At 40.9% G+C, this 25990-nt stretch overlaps 1 protein-coding gene across 2 annotated transcripts in view; it reads left to right on the forward strand.

Annotated features, from left to right (window-relative positions):
• Nucleotides 1–25990, forward strand: part of ALG9 (ALG9 alpha-1,2-mannosyltransferase) — a gene marked incomplete at its 5' end in the record, with an annotated part of 288641 nt that overhangs the window by 182890 nt on the left and 79761 nt on the right. For both annotated transcript variants that reach the window (XM_053690107.1, XM_053690108.1), the window contains 1 exon segment: nucleotides 4767–4896. In XM_053690107.1, the coding sequence (XP_053546082.1) occupies nucleotides 4767–4896 (130 nt within the window).

Here is a 25990-nt window from a genome sequence, read left to right on the forward strand (position 1 = left end):
CGTCTGTGGGGCAGCCGGTACATCATATGATTGGCTGTTGTGCGTCTGTGGGGCAGCCGGTACATCATATGATTGGCTGTTGTGTGTCTGTGGGGCAGCTGGTACATCATATGATTGGCTGTTGTGTGTCTGTGGGGCAGCTGGTACAGCATATGATTGGCTGTTGTGTGTCTGTGGGGAAGCCGGTACAGCATATGATTGGCTGTTGTGCGTCTGTGGGGCAGCCGGTACAGCATATGATTGGCTGTTGTGTGTCTATGGGGCAGCCGGTACAGCATACGATTGGCTGTTGTGCATCTGTGGGGCAGCCGGTACAGCATACGATTGGCTGTTGTGCATCTGTGGGGCAGCCGGTACAGCATACGATTGGCTGTTGTGCATCTGTGGGGCAGCCGGTACAGCATACGATTGGCTGTTGTGTGTCTGTGGGGCAGCCGGTACAGCATATGATTGGCTGTTGTGCGTCTGTGGGGCAGCCGGTACAGCATATGATTGGCTGTTGTGCTTCTGTGGGGCAGCCGGTACAGCATATGATTGGCTGTTGTGTGTCTATGGGGCAGCCGGTACAGCATACGATTGGCTGTTGTGCATCCGTGGGGCAGCCGGTACAGCATACGATTGGCTGTTGTGCATCTGTGGGGCAGCCGGTACAGCATACGATTGGCTGTTGTGCATCTGTGGGGCAGCCGGTACAGCATACGATTGGCTGTTGTGTGTCTGTGGGGCAGCCGGTACAGCATATATGATTGGCTGTTGTGCGTCTGTGGGGCAGCCGGTACAGCATATGATTGGCTGTTGTGTGTCTGTGGGACAGCCGGTACAGCATATGATTGGCTGTTGTGCGTCTGTGGGGCAGCCGGTACAGCATATGATTGGCTGTTGTGCGTCTGTGGGGCAGCCGGTACAGCATATGATTGGCTGTTGTGTGTCTGTGGGGCAGCCGGTACAGCATATGATTGGCTGTTGTGTGTCTGTGGGGAAGCCGGTACAGCATATGATTGGCTGTTGTGCGTCTGTGGGGCAGCCGGTACAGCATACGATTGGCTGTTTCATAGGTGCATTTCAATTTTAAAACACAAGCAGTTTTGCAGTAACCTCCATTAGCATAAATGTTTCTAGCAAAATGTATTACTAGTTTTCAGTAGCATACGCACATATGCGCCATGCTCAGAATGCTGGCGGTTATGGGTATTGTGTCATACAAGCCACTGCTGACTCTCTCAAAAGGTGTGATATGTAAATGTTGTACACGGGCCCTCACAGCATATGTGCGTATGCCCCTGAAAAACAGTAATACGTTTTACTAGAAGCATTATTGCTAATGGATGTATATTGCAAAAATGCTTCTGTTTAAAACTGAATTGCAGCCGCACACATTCAACTGTGATCTTTCTACCCATTTAATGTCCTTTCTTTTTCTTCTTCTTGGTTTTAGTTGAAGCAGTTATTGGTTTGTTTATATGAACCATCCCTCCCTCACAACAGCTCTGTGCTTGAATAAACAACCGTAACTATATTTGATAGATACCTGGTCATTTGGGTATTTTTATTTGCAGAAAGTACTGCAATTATCTGCACTGCAGGACATAAATACGTCTACATCCTCAGTGTGTCATGTACCTAATCTCACACAGCGAACGTTTTATTTCTACCCATTGATGAGATTTTAGTTTAAACGTAATTAAAAGACGGCAGACAGACAGGTGCTTTGTTCCCTGCCAGAACAGTAATATACTATATTGCCACAAGTATGTGCTCACCTGACCATCACTCCTATCTGAGCTTGTAGGATATCCCATTACAAAACCAAGGGTATTTAATATAGAGTTGCCCCAAAGATTTTGTAGTTTGTCTGTGGGAATTTGTCCTCATTCAGCCAAAATATCATCTGTGAAGTCATGCACTGGTGTTGGGCAAAAAAGGTCTGGCTCGCAACCGGCATTCCAATTCATCCCAAAGGTGTTGAGTGAGGTTGATGTGAGGGCTTTGTGCAGATCACTCAAGTTCCACCACACACTCCTCAAACCAGGTCTTCATGGTCCTCACTTTGTGCCCAGGGGTCCAGCCACGCTGGAACAAGAAAGGGCCTTCCCCAAACTGTTGCCACAAAGTTGGAAACTCCCAATTGTTTAAAATGTATTTGTATCCTGCAGCATTAATATTACCCTTTAATGGAATTGAGATATTTAAGCCAAACCCCGTAGAAATTTGCAGACCATTATTCCTCCTCTTCCAAAATTTATAGTAGGCACTATGCATTCCGGCAGGTATTCTCCAGGCATCTGCCACACCCAGATTCTTTCATCAGACTGCCAAATAGTGAAGTGTGATTCATCACTCCAGAGAACACGTTTCCACTGCTCCAGAGTTGAGTGGCATTGTGCATGATGTGTGCTCATTTCATCAAGCTCCAAACACAGAGTTCTTGTGCTGGTGTTGGTTTCTGAGGCAGTTTAGAACTCTGTATAAGTGATTCAATGGATTATAAGCGATCTTCACAAGCTATACGCGGTCTACCCCTTCGTTATTGCTCCTAGATGTGTCTGCTTCACAATAATAATTACAGCTGACCAGGGCAGAAATCTCATGAACTTGTGGTAAAGATAACATCCTATGATATTGCCATTTTTTAGAAACGCTGAGCTCTTCAGTACATCTCGTTGTACCGCCAATGCTTGTATATGGAGATTTCATAGCTATGTGCTGGATATTATGCACCCGTTAGCAATGTGTGTGGCTGAAACACCAGAACTCAGTAACTAGTAGGGGTTTTCTAATACGTTTGGTCATATAGTGTATATAATATATAAAATGTGCTTTGCTAAGCGCAGCAGTCTTGTCTGGCACTTATAGTGTTAATATACATGCATTCCCTTGTTACTACCCTACCAGCAGCAGTTTGATATGGCTGATGTAAAGAGATAGATAATTAACAAATAATGTCTTTAGCTCTATTGGGGGAACCACCAGCGGGGCTGCAATCCTTATATGAATGTATCTAAATGTAACATAAAAACCAAATCTCAGAGCTTGCACAGCGCATAGAGGACAAGCCCTGTAAAGCAAGCACAGCGCATAGAGGACAAGCCCTGTAAAGCAAGCACAGCGCATAAGAGGACAAGCCCTGTAAAGCAAGCACAGCGCATAAGAGGACAAGCCCTGTAAAGCAAGCACAGCGCATAGAGGACAAGCCCTGTAAAGTAAGCACAGCGCATAGAGGACAAGCCCTGTAAAGCAAGCACAGCGCATAGAGGACAAGCCCTGTAAAGCAAGCACAGCACATAATAAGGACAAGCCCTGTAAAGCAAGCACAGCGCATAGAGGACAAGCCATGTAAAGCAAGTTTGTACAGTAAAGGGATATTCCAGACAAAATTGGAATCCACACAGATGCATGTTTGTAATATACAGGCATTAGCAAAAATGCTTCTAATAAAAGCTATAGCTGTTTGAAATGTGTATGCAGCGTGCACCAGCATTTTCAACACAGCACTTGCTCAGAAGCCTAAGGTGCTTGTACCATCTGGTAATGACTCAGTTTGTTAATGGCTGACATGGTACAGGCCCCACTTGTGCTCTAAGCAGCTGCAGTATTTAAAATGCTGGTGCACTAAGAATATCTTACTATGCTTCACATGCACGTGCAGAGAAAAATGCTAACACTAAAGCTTTTATTAGAAGCATTTTTGCCAGTACGTGTATATTGCAAAACTGTTTCTGTTCAAAGAGGTCATTCATCTATGTGCATTTAAATTTTGTCCGGAATGTCCCTTTGATAATTTCTACTTTGTTTAGTATCCACTTCATGCCAACAGTATGTTAAGGGGAGAGAAATATGAAATAGACTATATGTAAACTAAACATTAATGTTATACTTTGTTTAGTATCCACTTCATGCCAACAGTATGTTAAGGGGAGAGAAATATGAAATAGACTATATGTAAACTAAACATTAACGTTATACTTTGTTTAGTATCCACTTCATGCCAACAGTATGTTAAGGGGAGAGAAATATGAAATAGACTATATGTAAACTAAACATTAACGTTATACTTTGTTTAGTATCCACTTCATGCCAACAGTATGTTAAGGGGAGAGAAATATGAAATAGACTATATGTAAACTAAACATTAATGTTATACTTTGTTTAGTATCCATTTCATGCCAACAGTATGTTAAGGGGAGAGAAATATGAAATAGACTATATGTAAACTAAACATTAATGTTATACTTTTAGTATCCACTTCATGCCAACAGTATGTTAAGGGGAGATAAATATGAAATAGACTATATGTAAACTAAACATTAATGTTATACTTTGTTTAGTATCCACTTCATGCCAACAGTATGTTAAGGGGAGAGAAATATGAAATAGACTATATGTAAACTAAACATTAACGTTATACTTTGCACAGTGATGGTGTCTGACTACTGTATCGTGGGTGAGATCACTGAACAGTCTTGTAGCTTAGAATCCCAAGCATAGATCTCACATCTTGCAGCCCATGACATCCCAGGCATGATGTTCTATATAGAGTTAGGACTTGTGTTAACCCCTTGTTGCTAGGTGTTCCCGGTGACATTGTCTCCTGTAACATTCCTGTACACATATCATTGCTGTGGCTACGCTGTCACTATGGTAATAGTGACTGTGATGTTTAGGAAACCGCAAGAAGGGTGTTGTGATCCTGCAGGTAGTTTAAACTTTATAGTTAGAGCTTTGTTCGCTTTAATCTGTTTTTAATACGTCTGTTTTGACCTCACAAGTTGGCAGCTCCAGTTCATAGAGTCAGAGTTCAGAGGTCAACTCCCAAAGCCTTTTGGAAAGGGACGTCAAGCAACTAGGATTGTTCCCAAAGACATGAACGATCAGAATCGGGAGGAGAAATCTAGATATGTGAGTGACAAATATTTACCATTATCTTCCGGTTACTGTCTGAAATCACAATTATAATGTACACTGGATTACTCTGTTTATGTCTAGCGATGAAATACAGGTACAGATCCCAAACCCACAATTAGTGCCAAATCCAGACTTTTTCTTTAATATCTTACAATTTTCCTTGTCCGTAAGTCACAGTCCGCTGTGTCTGCATCTTTGGTTTTTATATAAGAAGTAAACAAAACTATTGATACAATTTAATCCAAATAGTTACTATTAAAAATCACACCGTAAAAACGCATACATCCTATATAATAAAAGGCCAAGTGTGTTTGTCCAAAGCTGTCATGCGCAGTAGAGACTGCGCGTGAGGACAAACACACCTGGCCTTAGAGTCCCTACCTGAACAGCCGGTGCGGGCGAAAGTGGGCGTGGCTGGGTGTGCGAGAGGAATAGAGGGGAGAGAGAAGGTTTTATTAAGGTTGAAAAAATCCTGTTGGCTGTTGCAATCAGCCAATAGGTTTGAGCTTTCATCCTATTGGCTGATCCATTCAGCCAATAGGATTGCGCTTGCATTCTATTGGCTGATTGGTATAGCCAATAGAATGCAAGTTCAATCCTATTGGCTGATTGGATCAGCCAATAGGATGAAAGCTCAATCCTATTGGCTGATTGCAACAGCCAATAGGATTTTTTCAACCTTAATTCCGATTGGCTGATAGAATTCTATTAGCCAATCGGAATATAAGGGACGTCATCTTGGATGACGTCATTTAAATGAACCTTCATTCGGAAGAAGAGGATGCTCCACGCTGGATGTCTTGAAGATGAAGCCGCTCCGTGCCGGATGGATGAAGATAGAAGATGCCGTCTGGATGAAGACTTCTGTGGGCTTGGATGAAAACTTCTGCCGGCTTCGATGAGGACTTCTGCCGCTTCGTTGAGGATGGATGTCGGCTCTTCAGAAACTGTAAGTAGATCTTCGGGGGTTAGTGTTAGACTTTTTTAAGGGTTTATTGGGTGCTCAGTATTAGCTGGTGCCTCAATGTGTATATAACTGTATCATGTGACAGCCATCAGCTAATCACAGACTCGTATACATGCACACTGTGATCTCTTGCACATGCTCAGTAGGAGACGATGCCTCAGTGTGTATATAACTGTATCATGTGACAGCCATCAGCCAATCACAGACTCATATACATATACATTGTGATCTCTTGCACATGCTCAGTAGGAGACGGTGCCTCAGTGTGTATATAACTGTATCATGTGACAGCCATCAGCCAATCACAGACTCATATACATATACACTGTGATCTCTTGCACATGCTCAGTATTAGCCGGTGCCTCAGTGTGAATATAATTGTATCATGTGACAGCCATTAGCCAATCACAGACTCATATACATATACACTGTGACCTCTTGCACATGCTCAGTATTAGCTGGTGCCTCAGTGTGTATATAATTGTATCATGTGACAGCCATCAGTCAATCACAGACTCATATACATATACACTGTTATCTCTTGCACATGCTCAGTATTAGCTGGTGCCTAAGTGTGTATATAACTGTATCATGTGATAGCCATCAGCCAATCACAGACTCATATACATATACACTGTAATCTCTTGCACATGCTCAGTATTAGCCGGTGCCTCAGTGTGAATATAAACAGACTGAAGTAAAACTGCTGCTCTATCTGACAGTATACTGATGTGTAAATATAGTGCAAATTACATAAGATACTGTTATTGACACTTGATCCCCTCTCCATTCTGTCCCATTTTACTGACACAAATATTCAACTATTTCAAAATCCAAACCTTTGTCCCCACCAGTTTAGCTAAAGGATTTTTACCTGTATTGATCTTGTACATATAAAAGCAAAGCATAAAGTGCTGATAAAGGACTATAGTGTAAGTGCAAGTGCTACAGCTTTCTGTATGGATATTCCAATGATACTCTCATTTGTTTCCTAACAGTGTGTGAGAGAATTAATAACCTTTACCTTGTCCGTGGCCTACTTGTGTAAAAGACATTTTTTTTCTGAATTGTGATTGGCTTATGAAGCAGCCAATAGGGGATGCAGTATTTTATCATCAGCACTCTCCTGTGCCGCAGCTGTATTTGTTTACAATTGTATGTTCTCTCTGAATGACATCATATGTCCCTTTAATGATGCAGCAGTTGTCATTTTGTGTGAGCTCTGTTACAGCTGATACGCTACATATGCAAACAAGTTGTTCATCCCTTTAAATGGACACGGCCAGAGCCAACTGGTTCATGATACAGATAGAAGCGTGACACTGATCCTGAGGCTCCTTCTGAGCATGTGCAAGAGCATCACATGATATAAGGGCACGGAGATGCAAAGACATTTTACAATTTGTCAGAAAAAAATAATCTGCTGCTCATTTGAAATTTAACAAAGCGTTATTGTAGTTTCTTTTTATTATGCACTTGTTGATTATGGAATACTACAGGGCCATAATAATAGTAATAATAAAAAAAAGGATATGCACTAATTTGTCACATGCACTAATTTGTCGCACTAATTTGTCACATGCACTAATTTGTCGTACTAATTTGTCGTACTAATTTGTCGCACTAATTTGTCACATGCACTAATTTGACGCACTAATTTGACACATGCACTAATTTGTCGCACTAATTTGTCACATGCACTAATTTGTCACATGCACTAATTTGTCCCATGCACTAATTTGTCACATGCACTAATTTGTCGCACTAATTTGTCACATGCACTAATTCGTTAAAGGGGTAGGAAAGTCAAAATTAAACTTTCATGGTTCAGATAGAGCATGTAACTTTAAAGGGACATAAGTTGGAATAGAGACAAAATATAATCTGTACTTTACCTGCAAATTTATACTGCAGTGCCTCGCCATTAACCCTTTCTTTTAAGTTTCTGAATTGTACAGCTCTAACTCCCCCCACACAATTCCTTCTATGGCTGTATCTATATCTATCTTTGTTTGGTAGAATGCAAGACTTTAACGCTCATTATCTGCTGGAGCATACCTAGAAGCAAATAAGCCGCTGTGATCTCAGTTAAAATACAATGCCTGTGTGTCTGATGCTAAGCACTGATAGGGGTGTGTGGATCAGACTACTCCAAACAGCATGGCTATGTTAATAATTTTGCGTATTTTTTAAAATTATTTTAACTCCTTAGTGACCAGACCATTTCTTTCTAATGACATGATGAGTCCACGGATTATCTAATTACTATTGGGAATATCACTAGAGCACCACAGCAAAGCTGTTAAATATCTCCTCCCTTCCCTCCAACCCCAGTCATTCTCTTTGCCTACATTAGAGCAAGGAAGTGGTAAAGTTAGGTGTTCAAAAAAGTGCAAGATTGTGCTGCTTTGTCCGGTGTAGCCGTAGTCCATATCGGTCTCTTCAGTAGAACAGTGGTGGCTTTAGAGCAAAGGGAACCTGTGGGACATAATTCTCGCTGTGCCTCCCATGTAGTTTATGCTGCCCTAATTCTGAAAGCCTGAGTAAGATTACTCAGTCTTTATCTCTTTTTCCACAGGTCCATGTGAGGGAGAAGACCTCTCAAACCTAGTGAGCTGCCTTTCTGCCTGGCAGATCTATGAGGCAAGTGCTGACTTTATTTTTTTTGGCACTAGTAAAATAAAAAGGACTGGGCACTTTATTCATTAAGGGACACTTATGTTCTTCTATATATGTGAGGGGACTTGTGTAGGCCGTGTATTATGCAGGCACTGGGCTGAGGAAAATAAGGCTCAGTTTTAATGTGATTTCACTGCTCCCGGCGGCTTGACTTTAAAATATGCCGACCGGGAGATTAATTTTTTAGACGCCCACGATGGGCGGAGCTAACTGAGGCGGCAGTTTGTGTTGCGCTCCACTTTTGCTTTCACTTCCGGTGACGACCGGATTAGCAGTCGGTCAGGATAACGCATATTTAGGCTAAAGAGGCATGCGTTCTTAGGACCGGACAGCGTTTCATTGTTGTTGCAGGCAGAGATCCGGATCTTTTGCTGAGGGGAATTCTAGCCAGTGTCAGCAGGGCAGGTAGGCACCTCAGCAAAGCTAAGCTGAGGTGTAGAGGTGATCAACAGTACTTGTGTAGCACTATTTAGTCCTTACTACAAAAAGAAATAAAAAGTTGCGTTTTAAAATTTAAAGAGACAGTAACGTTTTTTTCTGTTTTAATTTTTATTGAAAAATGTAAGCTTTTTATTTGGTAATTTGTTCCATTGTGAGTCAGAATGGACCAAGAGGTCCTGCAAAATGATGTCACTTGCTCTTTATGTTTTGATGTCAATGTGGAACCACCACCTTTCTGTTCCTCATGTATTGAGAGAACTTTAAATTATAGGGATAGACTTTTTTTCTGAGCCAACATTGTCTAAGGTGGATGCTGTTCAGGAGTCTGACAATGTTCAATATATGCCGCAGCTTTCTCCCAACTTTTATCGCCCACACATGCAGTGCCATGCGCTTCCTCTCTAACTCCTCCTGGAGTTATGTTGCAGGACATCGCTTCTCTCATGTCCTCTGCGGTTTCTGATGCGTTGTCTGCTTTTCCCATGCTGCAGGGAAAGCGCAAGAGGAAAAATTAACATTCCGTAAATGAGGTTTCTGACGCAGTTGTTGCTATTTCAAATGCCCCCTCCCAGAAGCCTGAGGAGGAGGATACTTCAGTATCATCTGAGGGTGAAATCTCAGATTCTGACAGTGTAATTCCTCCTGCGGATACTGAAGTTGTATCTTTCAGGTTTAAGCTAGAACACCTCCGTCTGTTACTTAAGGAGGTTTTAGCTACTCTGGACGACAGCGACACCACGGTCGTAGTTAATCCTAAAAAATCCAGTAAGCTAAACAAATATTTTGATGTACCTTCCATGGTGGAGGTTTTTCCTGTACCAGATCGAGCTACTGAGATCATTGCTAAGGAATGGGAGAGACCGGGTATCCCTTTTTCTCCATCCCCTATATTTAAGAAGATGTTTCCCGTAGCGTACTCTATCAAGGAGTCTTGGCAAACAGTACCCAAGGTGGAAGGGGCAATTTTCACTCTGGCTAAGAGCACTACTATCCCCCAGAGGATAGTTGTGATTTTAAGGATCCTATGGACAAAAAATTGGAGGGGTTACTCAAAAATATGTATGTACACCAGGGTTTACAATGGCAACCTGCAGTGTGCATTTCTACCGTCACTAGTGTGGCGGCATACTGGTTTGATGTGTTGTCTGATTCTATTAGGACAGACACTCCCCTTGAAGAGATCCAGGATAGGAAAAAGGCCCTTAAGTTGGCCAATTCCTTTATTACAGATGCTTCCCTACAGATAATTAAACTGGGAGCAAAGATTTCGGGTTTTGCTGTGTTAGCCCGCAGAGCTTTATGGTTAAAATCTTGGTCTGCGGATGTGTCATCAAAGTCAAAACTTTTGGCTATTCCTTACAAAGGGAAAGACCTTGTTTGGACGGGGTTTGACGGAAATAATTTCTGACATTACGGGAGGAAAGGGCCATTTCCTCCCTCAGGATAAGAGAAACAAAAAAAAGGGACGTCAGAGTAATTTTCGTTCCTTTCGAAATTTCAAGGGAAATCCTTCCACTCCCTCTTCCAAGCAGGAACAGTCCAAACATTCCTGGAGACCCAAACAGTCTTGGAACAAGGGAAAACAATCCAAAAAGCCTGCTATTGAATGAAAGACAGCATGAAGGGTCTGCCCCCGATCCGGGACCGGATCTTGTGGGGGGCAGACTTTCCTTCTTCACTCCGCCTTGGGTTCGAGATGTTCAGGATCCCTGGGCGGTGCACATCGTGTCCCAGGGATACAAGCTAGAGTTCAAGAACTTTCCTTTCCAGGGGCAGGTTTCTGCTTTCGAGATTATCAGTAGACCAGACAAAAAGAGAGGCATTCTTACACTGTGTAAGGGACTTCTCCGACCTGGGAGTGATAATTCCTGTTCCGATGCAGGAACGGGGTCTTGGGTTCTAATCCAATCTGTTCGTGGTTCCCAAAAAGGAGGGAACCTTCAGAACAATTTTAGACCTCAAGAGTCTGAACAAATTCCTCAGAGTACCGTCCTTCAAGATAGAGACTATTTGTTCTATTCTTCCTTTGATCCAAGAGGGCAAATTTATGGCAACCGTGGATTTAAAGGACGCGTACTGCATGTTCCCATCCACAGGGACCATCACAAGTTTCTAAGGTTTGCATTTCACTTCCAGTTCGTGGCTCTTCCATTCGGCCTTGCCACAGCTCCCAGAATTTTCTCAAAGGTTCTGGGATCCCTGTTGGTTTTGCTCCGATTGCGAGGCATTGCAGTGACGCCTTATCTGGACGACATTCTGGTCCAAGCGCCATCCTTTCAACAAGCAAGATCCCACATAGATAATGTTATCTTTCCTGCGCTCTCACAGATGGAAGGTAAATTTGAAAAAGAGTTCCTTAGTTCCAAATACAAGGGTAATTTTCTTGGGAACCATAATAGATTCCTTATCAATGAAGATTTTTCTGACAGAAGTCAGGAAATCAAAGATTTTCAATTCTTGCCTAGCGCTTCAGTCCTCTCCCCGGCCATCAGTGGCTCAGTGCATGGAGGTAATCGGTCTGATGGTAGCGGCAATGGACATCATCCTGTTCGCCCGTTTCCACCTCAGACCTCTGCAGTTAAACATGCTCAGTCAGTGGAATGGAGATTATGCGGATCTGTCTCCGCGAATACAGCTAGAGCAGGAGACAAGGGATTCTCTTCTTTATCTCAGGATCATCTCTCTCAGGGAACCTGCTTACACAGACCCTCTTGGGTGATTGTGACAATAGATCCCAGCATTTTGGGATGGGGAGCAGTCTGGGGCTCTCTAAAGGCTCAGGCAACTTGGACTCAGTCTGAGTCTGTTCTTCCCATAAGCATTCTAGAGCTGAGAGGAATCTTCAATGCTCTTCTGGCCTGGCCCCAGTTAGCCTCGGTCCGGTTCATCAGGTTCCAGTCGGACAGAATAACTTCTGTGGCTTACATCAACCATCATCAACTCGGAGTTCCTTGGCAATGACAGAGGTAGCCAAGATAATTCAGTGGGCAGAGACCCACAATTGCTGTCTGTCGGCGATCTACATCCCAGGAGTGGACAACTGGGAAGCGGACTTCCTGAGCAGGCAGACCTTTCACCCAGGGGAGTGGGAACTCTATCCGGAAGTGTTTTCCAGTCTAATTCTCAAATGGGGTCAGTCAAAATTGGATCTCATGGCATCTCGACAGAATGCCAAGCTGCCGAGGTACGGGTCGAGGTCAAGGGACCCTCAGGCTGTACTGATAGACGCCCTGGCAGTACCTTGGAATTTCAGTCTTGCATACCTATTTCCTCCGTTCGCTCTTCTACCTCAGGTCATTGCTCGAATCCAGCAGGAGAGGGCGTCAGTGATCCTCATTGCACCGGCGTGGCCTCGCAGAATTTGGTATGCAGATCTGGTGGACATGTCATCTTTTCCACCTTGGAGACTTCCGTTGAGGAAGGACCTTCTACTTCAAGGGCCCTTCCTTCATCCAAATCTAGTTTCTCTAAAGCTGACTGCTTGGAGATTGAACGCTTAATTTTATCCAAGCGTGGCTTTTCAGAATCGGTCATTGAGACCATGATTCAGGCTCGTAAACCTGTGACTAGAAAGATTTACCACAAGATATGGCGTAAATATCTATATTGGTGTGAATCCAAGGGCTACTCTTAGAGTAGAGTTAGGATTCCTAGAATTCTGTCCTTTCTCCAAGAAAGTTTGAAGCAGGGATTATCAGCAATTTCCCTAAAGGGTCAAATATCTGCCTTGTCTATTTTGTTACATAAACGTCTGGCAGATGTACTGGATGTGCAATCGTTTTGTCAGGCATTGGTCAGGATCAGGCCTGTGTTCAAACCAGTTACTCCTCCCTGGAGTCTTAATTTAGTTCTTAAGATTCTTCAAGGGGCTCCGTTTGAGCCTATGAATTCCATAGATATTAAGTTGTTACCTTGGAAAGTTTTGTTTCTTGTTGCTATTTCATCTGTTCGTAGAGTGTCAGAGCTCTCTGCATTACAGTATGAGTCTCCTTACCTTATTTTTCATTCAGATAAGGTAGTTTTACTACCAAGTTAGGGTTTCTCCCTAAAGTAGTTTCTAACCGGAACATTAATCAGGAGATTGTTGTTCCTTCCTTGTGTCCTAATCCTTCTTCTCAGAAGGAACGGCTTCTGCACAATCTGGACATGGTTCGTGCACTAAAATTCTATTTACAGGCGACTAAGGATTTTCGTCAGTCTTCTGCTCTGTGGTATTTTCTGGGAAACGTAAGGGACAGAAAGCTACGGCTACTTCTCTTTCTTTGTGGCTGAAGAGTATTATTTGCTTTGTCTATGAAACTGCTGGACAGCAGCCTCCTGAGAGAGTTACGGCTCATTCTACGAGGGCTGTTTCTGCTTCCTGTACATTCAAAAATTAAGCTTCTGTGGAACAGATTTGCAAGGCTGCAACTTGGTCCTCTCTTCACACTTTTGGGAGAAAGGTTCTTCAAGCAGTGGTGCCTTCCATTTAGGTTCCCTGTCTTGTCCCTCCCTTATCATCCGTGTACTCTAGCTTGGGTATTGATTCCCAATAGTAATTAGATCATCCGTGGACTCATTGTGTCTTTAGAAAGAAAACAAAATTTATGCTTACCTGATAAATTTCTTTCTTGACACGATGAGTCCATAACCCGCCCTGTTTTTTAGACAGGTTGTTGGTTATAAACTTCAGACACCTCTGCACCTTGTTGCTTCCTTTCTCTCCTTTACTTCGGTCGAATGACTGGGGTTAGAGGGAAGGGAGGTGATATTTAACAGCTTTGTTGTGGTGCTCTTTGCCGCCTCCTGCTGAGCAGTGTTATTCCCAATAGTTATTGGGTGATCCGTGGACTCATCGTGTCAAGAAATAAATACATTTATCAGGTAAGCATAAATTTTGTTTTCAATTTTCTTACCGTTTGGGACCAGGGCTATTTTTGCATTTCTGCTGTGTTTCTGTTTAGCTGTAATTTTCCTCTTACTCATTTACTGTACCCACACATTATACACAGTTTTTCTAAAGATACCATTATTTTCATCATATCTTATAATTTATTATAAAAAATGTACAAAATATGATGAACAATTTAAAAAAAAAAAACACTCTTTTTCTAACTTTGACCCCCAAAATCTGTTACACATCTACAACCACCAAAAAGCACCCATGCTAAATAGTTTCTAAATTTTGTCCTGAGTTTAGAAATACCCAATATTTACATGTTCTTTGCTTTTTTTTGCAAGTTATAGGGCAGTAAGTACAAGTAGCGCTTTGTTATTTCCAAACCATTTTTTTTGTTTTAAATTTGCGTAAGTTACATTTTAACACTGATATCTGTCAGGAATCCTCGAATAACCCTTGATATGTATATATTTTGTTTTAGTAGACAACCTAAAGTATTAATCTAGGCCAATTTTGGTATATTTCATGCAACCATTTCACCACCAAATGAGATCAAAACATTTTTCTTTTAAATTTTCACAAACTTTAGGTTTCTTATTGAAATTATTTACAAACAGCTTATGCAATTATGGCACACATGGTTGTAAATGCTTCTCTGGTATCCCCTTTATTCAGAAATAGCAGACATAAATAGATTTGGTATTACTTTTTGGTAATTAGAAGGCTACTAAATGCCGCTGCACACCACACTTGTAATTATGCCCAGTAGTGAAGGGCTTAATTAGGTAGCTTGTAGGGTTAATTTTAGCTTTAGTGTAGAGATCATCCTCCCACCTGACACATCCCACCCTGTCCCCTCTCAAACAGCTCTCTTCCCTCCCCCACCCCCCAAAGGTCACCCCATCTTAAGTACTGGCAGAAAGTGTGCCAGTACTAATATAAAAGCCTTTTTTTAATTTTATTTTTTATAAAGTTTCTGCAGTTTAGGATCCCCCTTACACCCAACCTCCCTGACCCCCCCCCCCCCCATCAATCCCCCCTCTACCTATTTGCGGGCATCTTAGGCCATCTTGCTGTCTGCCGGTACCCAGTTTACAGTAAAATCAGGCTGATTTTTTTTTTAGATGTATTATACCCATTTTTTAGTGTAGCTGCCCCCCCTCAATACCCTACCCCCTTCCAGATCCCTTTCCCAAATCTTTATTTATATCCCTCTCCCTCCTTCCTTCACTGGAGCTGTTCCATAGTGTAGCGGTCCCACCCACTCCCGCCCCCCTTGCGCACGCTCACCAGACCTCAAACCGGAACTCCTCCAGCGATGGGCCGCCCACCCGCCTCCCTCCTATCCCTCACACCCACCCACCAATGATCGGCACCATCGCTGGCCGATGCAGAGAGGGCCACAGAGTGGCTCTCTCTGCATCAGTGGCTAGAAAAAGGGTATTGCAGGGTGCCTCAATATCAAGACATCACTGCAATACTCTGAAAGCGTCTGGAAGCGATAACGATTGCTTCCAGAGCTTAAAACCCCTGAGGTTGTGCAGGGTACGTCCTTGGTCATTAACTAACAGTTTTTGTAGGACGTACCCTGCACGACCTTGGTTGTTAACGGGTTAAAATACTTGCCAGCAATTTTTAAACTTTTTTTATGCAAACTGTTTTTACTTAATTAGCCCTTTTAGGATATGCACAGAACTCAACCTGTTTTATGGCACTTTAAGACACTTTTAAACTCACTTCTATTTTCTAATGTGCTTTGTTCTCTTGGTATCCCTTGTTGAAAAGGAATAAGCACATATCCTACATTAGTGGGAGCTGCTGCTTATTGGTGCCTGCACACGTTTGTCTCTTGTGATTGGCTAACTAGATAAATCAGCTGGCTGCCAGTAGTGCGATGCTGTTCCTTCAGCAAAGGATAACAAGAGAATGAAGCAAATTAGATAACAGAAGTTAATTGGAAAGTTGTTTAAATTGTATGTTCTATCCAAATCATGAAAGAAAACTTTGCGGTTTCCTGTTCCTTTAATGCCCTAATGTAACATGCCCTTATTCATTAGAGCATGTCATTTTAAGACTGTTGACTCTTCATCACTTTGCAGGGGTTTAACACACAGTAGAAGTTCTACTCAAAACCCGCAGAGCACTGCTGGTCCTGAGTGGAGATTGCTGGGCATCCAATCAGCAGCTCTAGTTGCATATGGCTTTAACAATGACATTTTATTTGTATTTGATGTGACGCTCTTCCTATCCCCTAAACAAGACCGCACAGCTACTGTCTCTCCCACACACAGACATCTGATGCATTTATACCTTTTGAACTAAAATAAATTATAGGCTTTTTGTGCTCTGCTTTCCTTCATATTACTAGAATAATGCACTTTAATATGACCTGTAAGGAGCAGAATCCCTTGTGCAAAACCACATCCATTTAATTAGCTTTTATGTGATTAGAACTATTTCATTTTTAGTATCGTCTTCCAGCAGCGCAGTTAATTTCTGATGACGTCAGTGACATATTTTATTTTAGATTGCACACCATGATAGAGCTCATGCCGAGATCCTTTCTTGGTAATTTGTCAGCCTTCAGTCACAATACGTCGCTACATTCCTGTACATCTATTTGCAGAGCTGAATCGCACCATAATCAGACAGAAAAACCTTTTCTATTTCTGACCTCACGCAGCGACCAGAGAACTAAACTGACATCATCGAGCCATAAGCGCCCTGTCTGCGATTAACCAGCGATTATGTTTGTTAAAACAAGCAGAACAATAATCATTTATTTTTAAAATCAAAACGCAGCTTTTAAAACGAAGAAAAAAGGAAATGAACAAATTGCACACAAGGTGCAACAATTGAATGTATGCAAATTTCAAATGACATAGTATTAACTTTCATTTTTATTTTACATTTTTACCAACAAAAACTGGCAAAGTGAATGGGCTTTATATGGTTGTTTTTTAGGCCGTGTTACTGTCCTGCGGAGCTGAGGAGGAAGCATTATGTACTTATTCATATATTTGTCCTTTATTATGAAAAAGTGAGGTTTTTAAACCTGGATAAGTTCACGCATGTATTTGGTCTTTGTGTGTGACGATACTGCGCTTTAGTAATCACATCAAAGACAGATTCTGATCCTTCAGATTTCTTTAGCGTATAACCATGAATCCACCTTCGTAGGGTGTTGCTTGGTTTTTTTTTGTATTCGCATAACTGTCCTGTCCTATTAACATAACTGTACAATCTGTCATCCATGTGAATCATAAGCATTTTTATACACTGGCATGTTTTTTAGATGAATGCGACGGAAAACTAATATACCAGTATCAGTTGTGCACTTTCTGCTACAGGTAATTACTACTAATGCACTTGAAGAGAGAACTTATTAGCCAGTGAGGTAGGAATATTAGTAGTTAGCGCCTATCAGCCAATGAAAATTAGTAGGTGCCGCCTATCAGTCAATGAACATTAGTACTTGGCGCCTATCGGCCAATCAGCATTAGTAGGTGCTGCTTATCGGCCAATGTGCATTAGTAGGTGGTGCCTTTCAGGTAATGAGCATTAGTAGGTGGCCCCTATCGGCAAATGAACACACACACACATACATACATACATACACACATACATACATACACATACATATTTATACACACACATACATACATACATACACACATACATACATACACATACATATTCATACACACATTACAAACACACACACATACATCCAACATACATATTTATATATACACATACATACACACATTACATACATACACACATTACACACATACATACACACATTACACATACATACACACATTACACATACACACACACATCCAACATACATATTTATACGCATACACACACGCAAACATACATCCAACATACATATTTCTTTCATGTAATTGGCAAGAGTCCATGAGCTAGTGACGTATTGGATCTACATTCCTACCAGGAGGGGCAAAGTTTCCCAAACCTCAAAATGCCTATAAATACACCCCTCACCACACCCACAATTCAGTTTTACAAACTTTGCCTCCTATGGAGGTGGTGAAGTAAGTTTGTGCTAGATTCTACGTTGATATGCGCTCCGCAGCAAGTTGGAGCCCGGTTTTCCTCTCAGCGTGCAGTGAATGTCAGAGGGATGTGAGGAGAGTATTGCCTATTTGAATGCAGTGATCTCCTTCTACGGGGTCTATTTCATAGGTTCTCTGTTATCGGTCGTAGAGATTCATCTCTTACCTCCCTTTTCAGATCGACGATATACTCTTATTTATATACCATTACCTCTGCTGATTTTCGCTTCAGTACTGGTTTGGCTTTCTACAAACATGTAGATGAGTGTCCTGGGGTAAGTAAGTCTTATTTTCTGTGACACTCTAAGCTATGGTTGGGCACTTTTATATAAAGTTCTAAATATATGTATTCAAACATTTATTTGCCTTGACTCAGAATGTTCAACATTCCTTATTTTCAGACAGTCAGTTTCATATTTGGGATAATGCATTTGAATCAATCATTTTTTCTTACCTTAAAAATTTGACTTTTTTTCCCTGTGGGCTGTTAGGCTTGCGGGGGCTGAAAATGCTTCATTTTATTGCGTCATTCTTGGCGCGGACTTTTTTGGCGCAAAAAATCTTTTCTGTTTCCGGCGTCATACGTGTTGCCGGAAGTTGCGTCATTTTTTGATGTCCTTTTTGCGCCAAAAATGTCGGCGTTCCGGATGTGGCGTCATTTTTGGCGCCAAAAAGCATTTAGGCGCCAAACAATGTGGGCGTATTATTTGGCGCCAAAAAATATGGGCGTCGCTTTTGTCTCCACATTATTTGTCTGATTTTTTCTTTGCTTCTGGTTACTAGAAGCTTGTTTATTGGCATTTTTTCCCATTCCTGAAACTGTCATTTAAGGAATTTGATCAATTTTGCTTTATATGTTGTTTTTTCTCTTACATATTGCAAGATGTCTCACGTTGCATCTGAGTCAGAAGATACTTCAGGAAAATCGCTGTCTAGTGCTGGAACTACCAAAGCTAAGTGTATCTGCTGTAAACTTTTGGTAGCTATTCCTCCGGCTGTTGTTTGTATTAATTGTCATGACAAACTTGTTAAAGCAGATAATATTTCCTTTAGTAATGTACCATTACCTGTTGCAGTTCCATCAACATCTAATGTTCAGAATGTTCCTGATAACATAAGAGATTTTGTTTCTGAATCCATCAAGAAGGCTATGTCTGTTATTTCTCCTTCTAGTAAACATAAAAAATCTTTTAAAACTTCTCTCTCTACAGATGAATTTTTAAATGAACATCATCATTCTGATTCTGATGACTCTTCTGGTTCAGAGGATTCTGTCTCAGAGATTGATGCTGATAAATCTTCATATTTATTTAAAATGGAATTTATTCGTTCTTTACTTAAAGAAGTACTAATTGCTTTAGAAATAGAGGATTCTGGTCCTCTTGATACTAATTCTAAACGTTTAGATAAGGTATTTAAATCTCCTGTGGTTATTCCAGAAGTTTTTCCTGTTCCTAATGCTATTTCTGAAGTAATTTCCAGAGAATGGGATAATTTGGGTAATTCATTTACTCCTTCTAAACGTTTTAAGCAATTATATCCTGTGCCGTCTGACAGATTAGAATTTTGGGACAAAATCCCTAAAGTCGATGGGGCTATTTCTACCCTTGCTAAATGTACTACTATTCCTACGTCAGATGGTACTTCGTTTAAAGATCCTTTAGATAGGAAAATTGAATCCTTTCTAAGAAAAGCTTATCTGTGTTCAGGTAATCTTCTTAGACCTGCTATATCTTTGGCTGATGTTGCTGCAGCTTCAACTTTTTGGTTGGAGACTTTAGCACAACAAGTAACAGATCATGATTCTCATAATATTATTATTCTTCTTCAGCATGCTAATAATTGTATCTGTGATGCCATTTTTGATATTATCAGAGTTGATGTCAGGTTTATGTCTCTAGCTATTTTAGCTAGAAGAGCTTTATGGCTTAAAACTTGGAATGCTGATATGGCTTCTAAATCAACTCTACTTTCCATTTCTTTCCAGGGTAACAAATTATTTGGTTCTCAGTTGGATTCCATTATCTCAACTGTTACTGGTGGGAAAGGAACTTTTTTACCACAGGATAAAAAATCTAAGGGTAAAAACAGGGCTAATAATCGTTTTCGTTCCTTTCGTTTCAACAAAGAACAAAAGCCTGATCCTTCATCCTCAGGAGCAGTTTCAGTTTGGAAACCATCTCCAGTCTGGAATAAATCCAAGCCTTCTAGAAAGGCAAAGCCTGCTTCTAAGTCCACATGAAGGTGCGGCCCTCATTCCAGCTCAGCTGGTAGGGGGCAGGTTACATTTTTTCAAAGAAATTTGGATCAATTCTGTTCACAATCTTTGGATTCAGAACATTGTTTCAGAAGGGTACAGAATTGGTTTCAAGATGAGACCTCCTGCAAAGAGATTTTTTCTTTCCCGTGTCCCAGTAAATCCAGTGAAAGCTCAAGCATTTCTGAATTGTGTTTCAGATCTAGAGTTGGCTGGAGTAATTATGCCAGTTCCAGTTCTGGAACAGGGGATGGGGTTTTATTCAAATCTCTTCATTGTACCAAAGAAGGAGAATTCCTTCAGACCAGTTCTGGATCTAAAAATATTGAATCATTATGTAAGGATACCAACGTTCAAAATGGTAACTGTAAGGACTATCTTGCCTTTTGTTCAGCAAGGGCATTTTATGTCCACAATAGATTTACAGGATGCATATCTGCATATTCCGATTCATCCAGATCATTATCAGTTCCTGAGATTCTCTTTTCTGGACAAGCATTACCAGTTTGTGGCTCTGCCGTTTGGCCTAGCTTCAGCTCCAAGAATTTTTACAAAGGTTCTCGGTGCCCTTCTGTCTGCAATCAGAGAACAGGGTATTGTGGTATTTCCTTATTTGGACGATATCTTGGTACTTGCTCAGTCTTTACATTTAGCAGAATCTCATACGAATCGACTTGTGTTGTTTCTTCAAGATCATGGTTGGAGGATCGATTCACCAAAAAGGTCATTGATTCCTCAGACAAGGGTAACCTTTCTGGGTTTCCAGATAGATTCAGTGTCCATGACTCTGTCTTTAACAGACAAGAGACGTCTAAAATTGATTTCAGCTTGTCGAAACCTTCAGTCACAATCATTCCCTTCGGTAGCCTTATGCATGGAAATTCTAGGTCTTATGACTGCTGCATCGGACGTGATCCCCTTTGCTCGTTTTCACATGCGACCTCTTCAGCTCTGTATGCTGAATCAATGGTGCAAGGATTACACAAAGATATCTCAATTAATATCTTTAAAACCGATTGTACGACACTCTCTAACGTGGTGGACAGATCACCATCGTTTAATTCAGGGGGCTTCTTTTGTGCTTCCGACCTGGACTGTAATTTCAACAGATGCAAGTCTCACAGGTTGGGGAGCTGTGTGGGGATCTCTGACGGCACAAGGAGTTTGGGAATCTCAGGAGGTGAGATTACCGATCAATATTTTGGAACTCCGTGCAATTTTCAGAGCTCTTCAGTCTTGGCCTCTTCTGAAGAGAGAATCGTTCATTTGTTTTCAGACAGACAATGTCACTACTGTGGCATACATCAATCATCAATCAGGGACTCACAGTCCTCTGGCTATGAAAGAAGTATCTCGAATTCTGGTTTGGGCGGAATCCAGCTCCTGTCTAATCTCTGCGGTTCATATCCCAGGTTTAGACAATTGGGAAGCGGATTATCTCAGTCGCCAAACGTTGCATCCGGGCGAATGGTCTCTTCACCCAGAGGTATTTCTTCAGATTGTTCAAATGTGGGAGCTTCCAGAAATAGATCTGATGGCGTCTCATCTAAACAAGAAACTTCCCAGGTATCCGTCCAGATCCCGGGATCCTCAGGCGGAGGCAGTGGACGCATTATCACTTCCTTGGAAGTATCATCCTGCTTATATCTTTCCGCCTCTAGTTCTTCTTCCAAGAGTAATCTCCAAGATTCTGAAGGAATGCTCGTTTGTTCTGCTGGTAGCTCCGGCATGGCCTCACAGGTTTTGGTATGCGGATCTTGTCCGGATGGCCTCTTGCCATCCGTGGACTCTTCCGCTACGACCAGACCTTCTGTCGCAAGGTCCTTTTTTCCATCAGGATCTCAAATCCTTAAATTTAAAGGTATGGAGATTGAACGCTTGATTCTTGGTCAAAGAGGTTTCTCTGACTCTGTGATTAATACTATGTTACAGGCTCGTAAATCTGTATCCAGAGAGATATATTATAGAGTCTGGAAGACTTATATTTCTTGGTGTCTTTCTCATCATTTTTCTTGGCATTCTTTTAGAATTCCGAGAATTTTACAGTTTCTTCAGGATGGTTTAGATAAAGGTTTATCCACAAGTTCTTTGAAAGGACAAATCTCTGCTCTTTCTGTTCTTTTTCACAGAAAGATTGCTAATCTTCCTGATATTCATTGTTTTGTACAAGCTTTGGTTCGTATAAAACCTGTCATTAAGTCAATTTCTCCTCCTTGGAGTTTGAATTTGGTTCTGGGGGCTCTTCAAGCTCCTCCGTTTGAACCTATGCATTCATTGGACATTAAATTACTTTCTTGGAAAGTTTTGTTCCTTTTGGCAATCTCTTCTGCCAGAAGAGTTTCTGAATTATCTGCTCTTTCTTGTGAGTCTCCTTTTCTGATTTTTCATCAGGATAAGGCAGTGTTGCGAACTTCTTTTGAATTTTTACCTAAAGTTGTGAATTCTAACAACATTAGTAGGGAAATTGTGGTTCCTTCATTATGTCCTAATCCTAAGAATTCTAAGGAGAAATCATTGCATTCTTTGGATGTTGTTAGAGCTTTGAAATATTATGTTGAAGCTACTAAGTCTTTCCGAAAGACTTCTAGTTTATTTGTTATCTTTTCTGGTTCTAGAAAAGGCCAGAAAGCTTCTGCCATTTCTTTGGTATCTTGGTTGAAATCTTTAATTCATCTTGCCTATGTTGAGTCGGGTAAATCTCCGCCTCAAAGGATTACAGCTCATTCTACTAGGTCAGTTTCTACTTCCTGGGCGTTTAGGAATGAAGCTTCGATTGATCAGATTTGCAAAGCAGCAACTTGGTCCTCTTTGCATACTTTTACTAAATTCTACCATTTTGATGTATTTTCTTCTTCTGAAGCAGTTTTTGGTAGAAAAGTACTTCAGGCAGCGGTTTCAGTTTGAATCTTCTGCTTATGTTTTTCATTAAACTTTATTTTGGGTGTGGATTATTTTCAGCAGGAATTGGCTGTCTTTATTTTATCCCTCCCTCTCTAGTGACTCTTGCGTGGAAAGATCCACATCTTGGGTAATCATTATCCCATACGTCACTAGCTCATGGACTCTTGCTAATTACATGAAAGAAAACATAATTTATGTTAGAACTTACCTGATAAATTAATTTCTTTCATATTAGCAAGAGTCCATGAGGCCCGCCCTTTTTTTGGGGTGGTTATGATTTTTGTATAAAGCACAATTATTCCAATTCCTTATTTTATATGCTTTCGCACTTTTTTATCACCCCACTTCTTGGCTATTCGTTAAACTGAATTGTGGGTGTGGTGAGGGGTGTATTTATAGGCATTTTGAGGTTTGGGAAACTTTGCCCCTCCTGGTAGGAATGTATATCCCATACGTCACTAGCTCATGGACTCTTGCTAATATGAAAGAAATTAATTTATCAGGTAAGTTCTTACATAAGTTATGTTTTTACCTCAAAAGTTCCTCAGTAGCCACCTCCCATTGTAAAGGATTTCTAAGCAGCATTTTAGTGTGTCTGTCCTGGGACATCTGAATGGATGAGCATTGTGCACTCTCATATTATTTCACCAATCAGGTAAAGGAAGCTTGCTATGAAATCTCATGAGAGTCAAGTCAAATCTCATGAGATCACAGTAAAAGTTCATGACCTCAGCACTGCTGATGCTGATTGGCTGCTGTTCATTTCTTCATTTTTTTAAATTTTTTTACCTGCAGCTGGGAGCAGTTGAGTATAACTTTTTACACAGAACTCACTCTGCTGAGCTGAGGAGATTGTGAGGTAAAATATCTTCCTTTTTTACATAGAGATGCTCAGGTGATATTTTGCTGTCAGATTTTTACAGTTATACTGCATCAGTTTCAAGTGATTTAGCATATGAGTATTATGTCCCTTTAAGTCATTATTTCTTTTTGCTTCTGGTTTCCAGAGGCTTATTCTGTTTGCATTTTTTCCCATTCCTGAATCTGTCATATAAGGAAATTAATAATTTTGCTTTATATGTTGTTTTTTCTATTACGTATTGCAAGATGTCTCAAGCTGACCCTGTTTCAGAATCTACTATTGGAATCCTGCTGCCTGATGTCGGTTCTACCAAAGCTAAGTGCATTTGTTGTAAACTTGTGGTAACTGTTCCTCCGGCTGTAGTTTGTGTTAGTTGTCATGATTAACTTTCCAAAGCAGACAATATTTCCATTAGTAATAATCCATTACCTGTTGTTGTTCCTTCAACATCTAATGTTCAGGATATTCCTGTTAATGTAAGAGAATTTGTTTCTAATTATATTCAGAAGGCCTTGTCTGTTATTCCACCTTCTAATAAACGTAAAAGGTCTTTTAAAACTTCTCATAATTTCGATGAATTTTTGAATGACCGACAGCATTCTGATTTATCTATCTCTGATGAAGATCTATCTGGTTCAGAAGATTCTGCCTCAGATATTGACACTGACAAAACTTCATATTTATTTAAAATGGAGTATATTTTTTCTTTATTAAAATAGGTGTTGATTGCATTAGATATGGAGGAGACTAGTCCTCTTGATATTAAAACTAGTAAACGTTTAAATTCGGTTTTTAAACCTCATGTAATTATTCCAGAGGGTTTTCCAGTTCCTGATGCTATTTCAGATGTAATTTCTAGGGAATGGAATAGTCTGGGTACTTCATTTACTCTTCTTTAAGGTTTAAGAAACTGTACCCTTTGCCAACTGATAGATTGGAGTTTTGGGAAAAGGTCCCCAAAGTTGATGGGGCTATCTCTACTCTTGCTAAGCGTACTACTATTCCTACGGCAGATAGTACTTCTTTTAAAGATCCTTTAGATAGGAAGCTTGAATCTTATCTAAGGAAGGCTTATTTATGTGCAGGTCATCTTCTTAGGCCTGCTATTTCTTTGGCTGATGTTGCTGCGACTTCAACTTTTTGGTTGGAAACTTTAGCGCAATAAGTACGAGATCCTAATGTGTATAGCATTGTTAAGCTTATTCAACATGCTAATAATTTCATTTGTGATGCCATTTTTTATATCGTTAGAATTGATGTCAGGTATATGTCTTTAGCTATTTTAGCTAGAAGAGCTTTATGGCTTAAAACTTGGAATGCAGATATAACTTCTAAGTCAACATTGCTATCTCTTTCTTCCCAAGGTAATAAATTATTTGGTTCTCAGTTGGATTCTATTATTTCAACTAGGGGGAAGGGAGCTTTTTTGCCTCAGGATAAAAAATCTAAGGGTAAATTTAGGGCTCCTAACCATTTTCGTTCCGTCAGAATAAGGAAAAGAAATCTGACCCTTCCCCTAAAGGAATGGTTTCCAATTGGAAGCCTTCTCCAGTCTGGAATAAATCCAAGCCTTTTAGAAAACCAAAGGCAGCCCCCAAGTCCGCATGAAGGTGCGGCCCTCATTCCAGCGCAGCTGGTAGGGGGCAGACTAAGATTTTTCAAAGATGTTTGGATCAATTCAATCAAAAATCATTGGATCCAGAACATTGTTTCTCAAGGGTACAGAATAGGTTTCAAGGTAAGACCGCCTGTGAGAAGTTTCTTTCTCTCACGCATTCCAGTGAACCCAGTAAAGGCTCAGGCTTTCCTGAAGTGTGTTTCAGACCTGGAGTTATCCGGGGTAATTGTGCCAGTTCCCTTTCCGGAATGGGGTCTGGGGTTTTATTCAAATCTGTTCATTGTTCCAAAGAAAGAGTATTCTTTCAGACCAGTTCTGGATCTAAAAATTTGGAATCTTTATGTAAGAATACCAACATTCAAAATGGTGAGTACAAGGACTATTCTGCCTTTTGTTCAG

The sequence above is a fragment of the Bombina bombina genome, chromosome 8 (assembly GCF_027579735.1).
Source record: "Bombina bombina isolate aBomBom1 chromosome 8, aBomBom1.pri, whole genome shotgun sequence".
Lineage (NCBI taxonomy): Eukaryota > Metazoa > Chordata > Amphibia > Anura > Bombinatoridae > Bombina > Bombina bombina.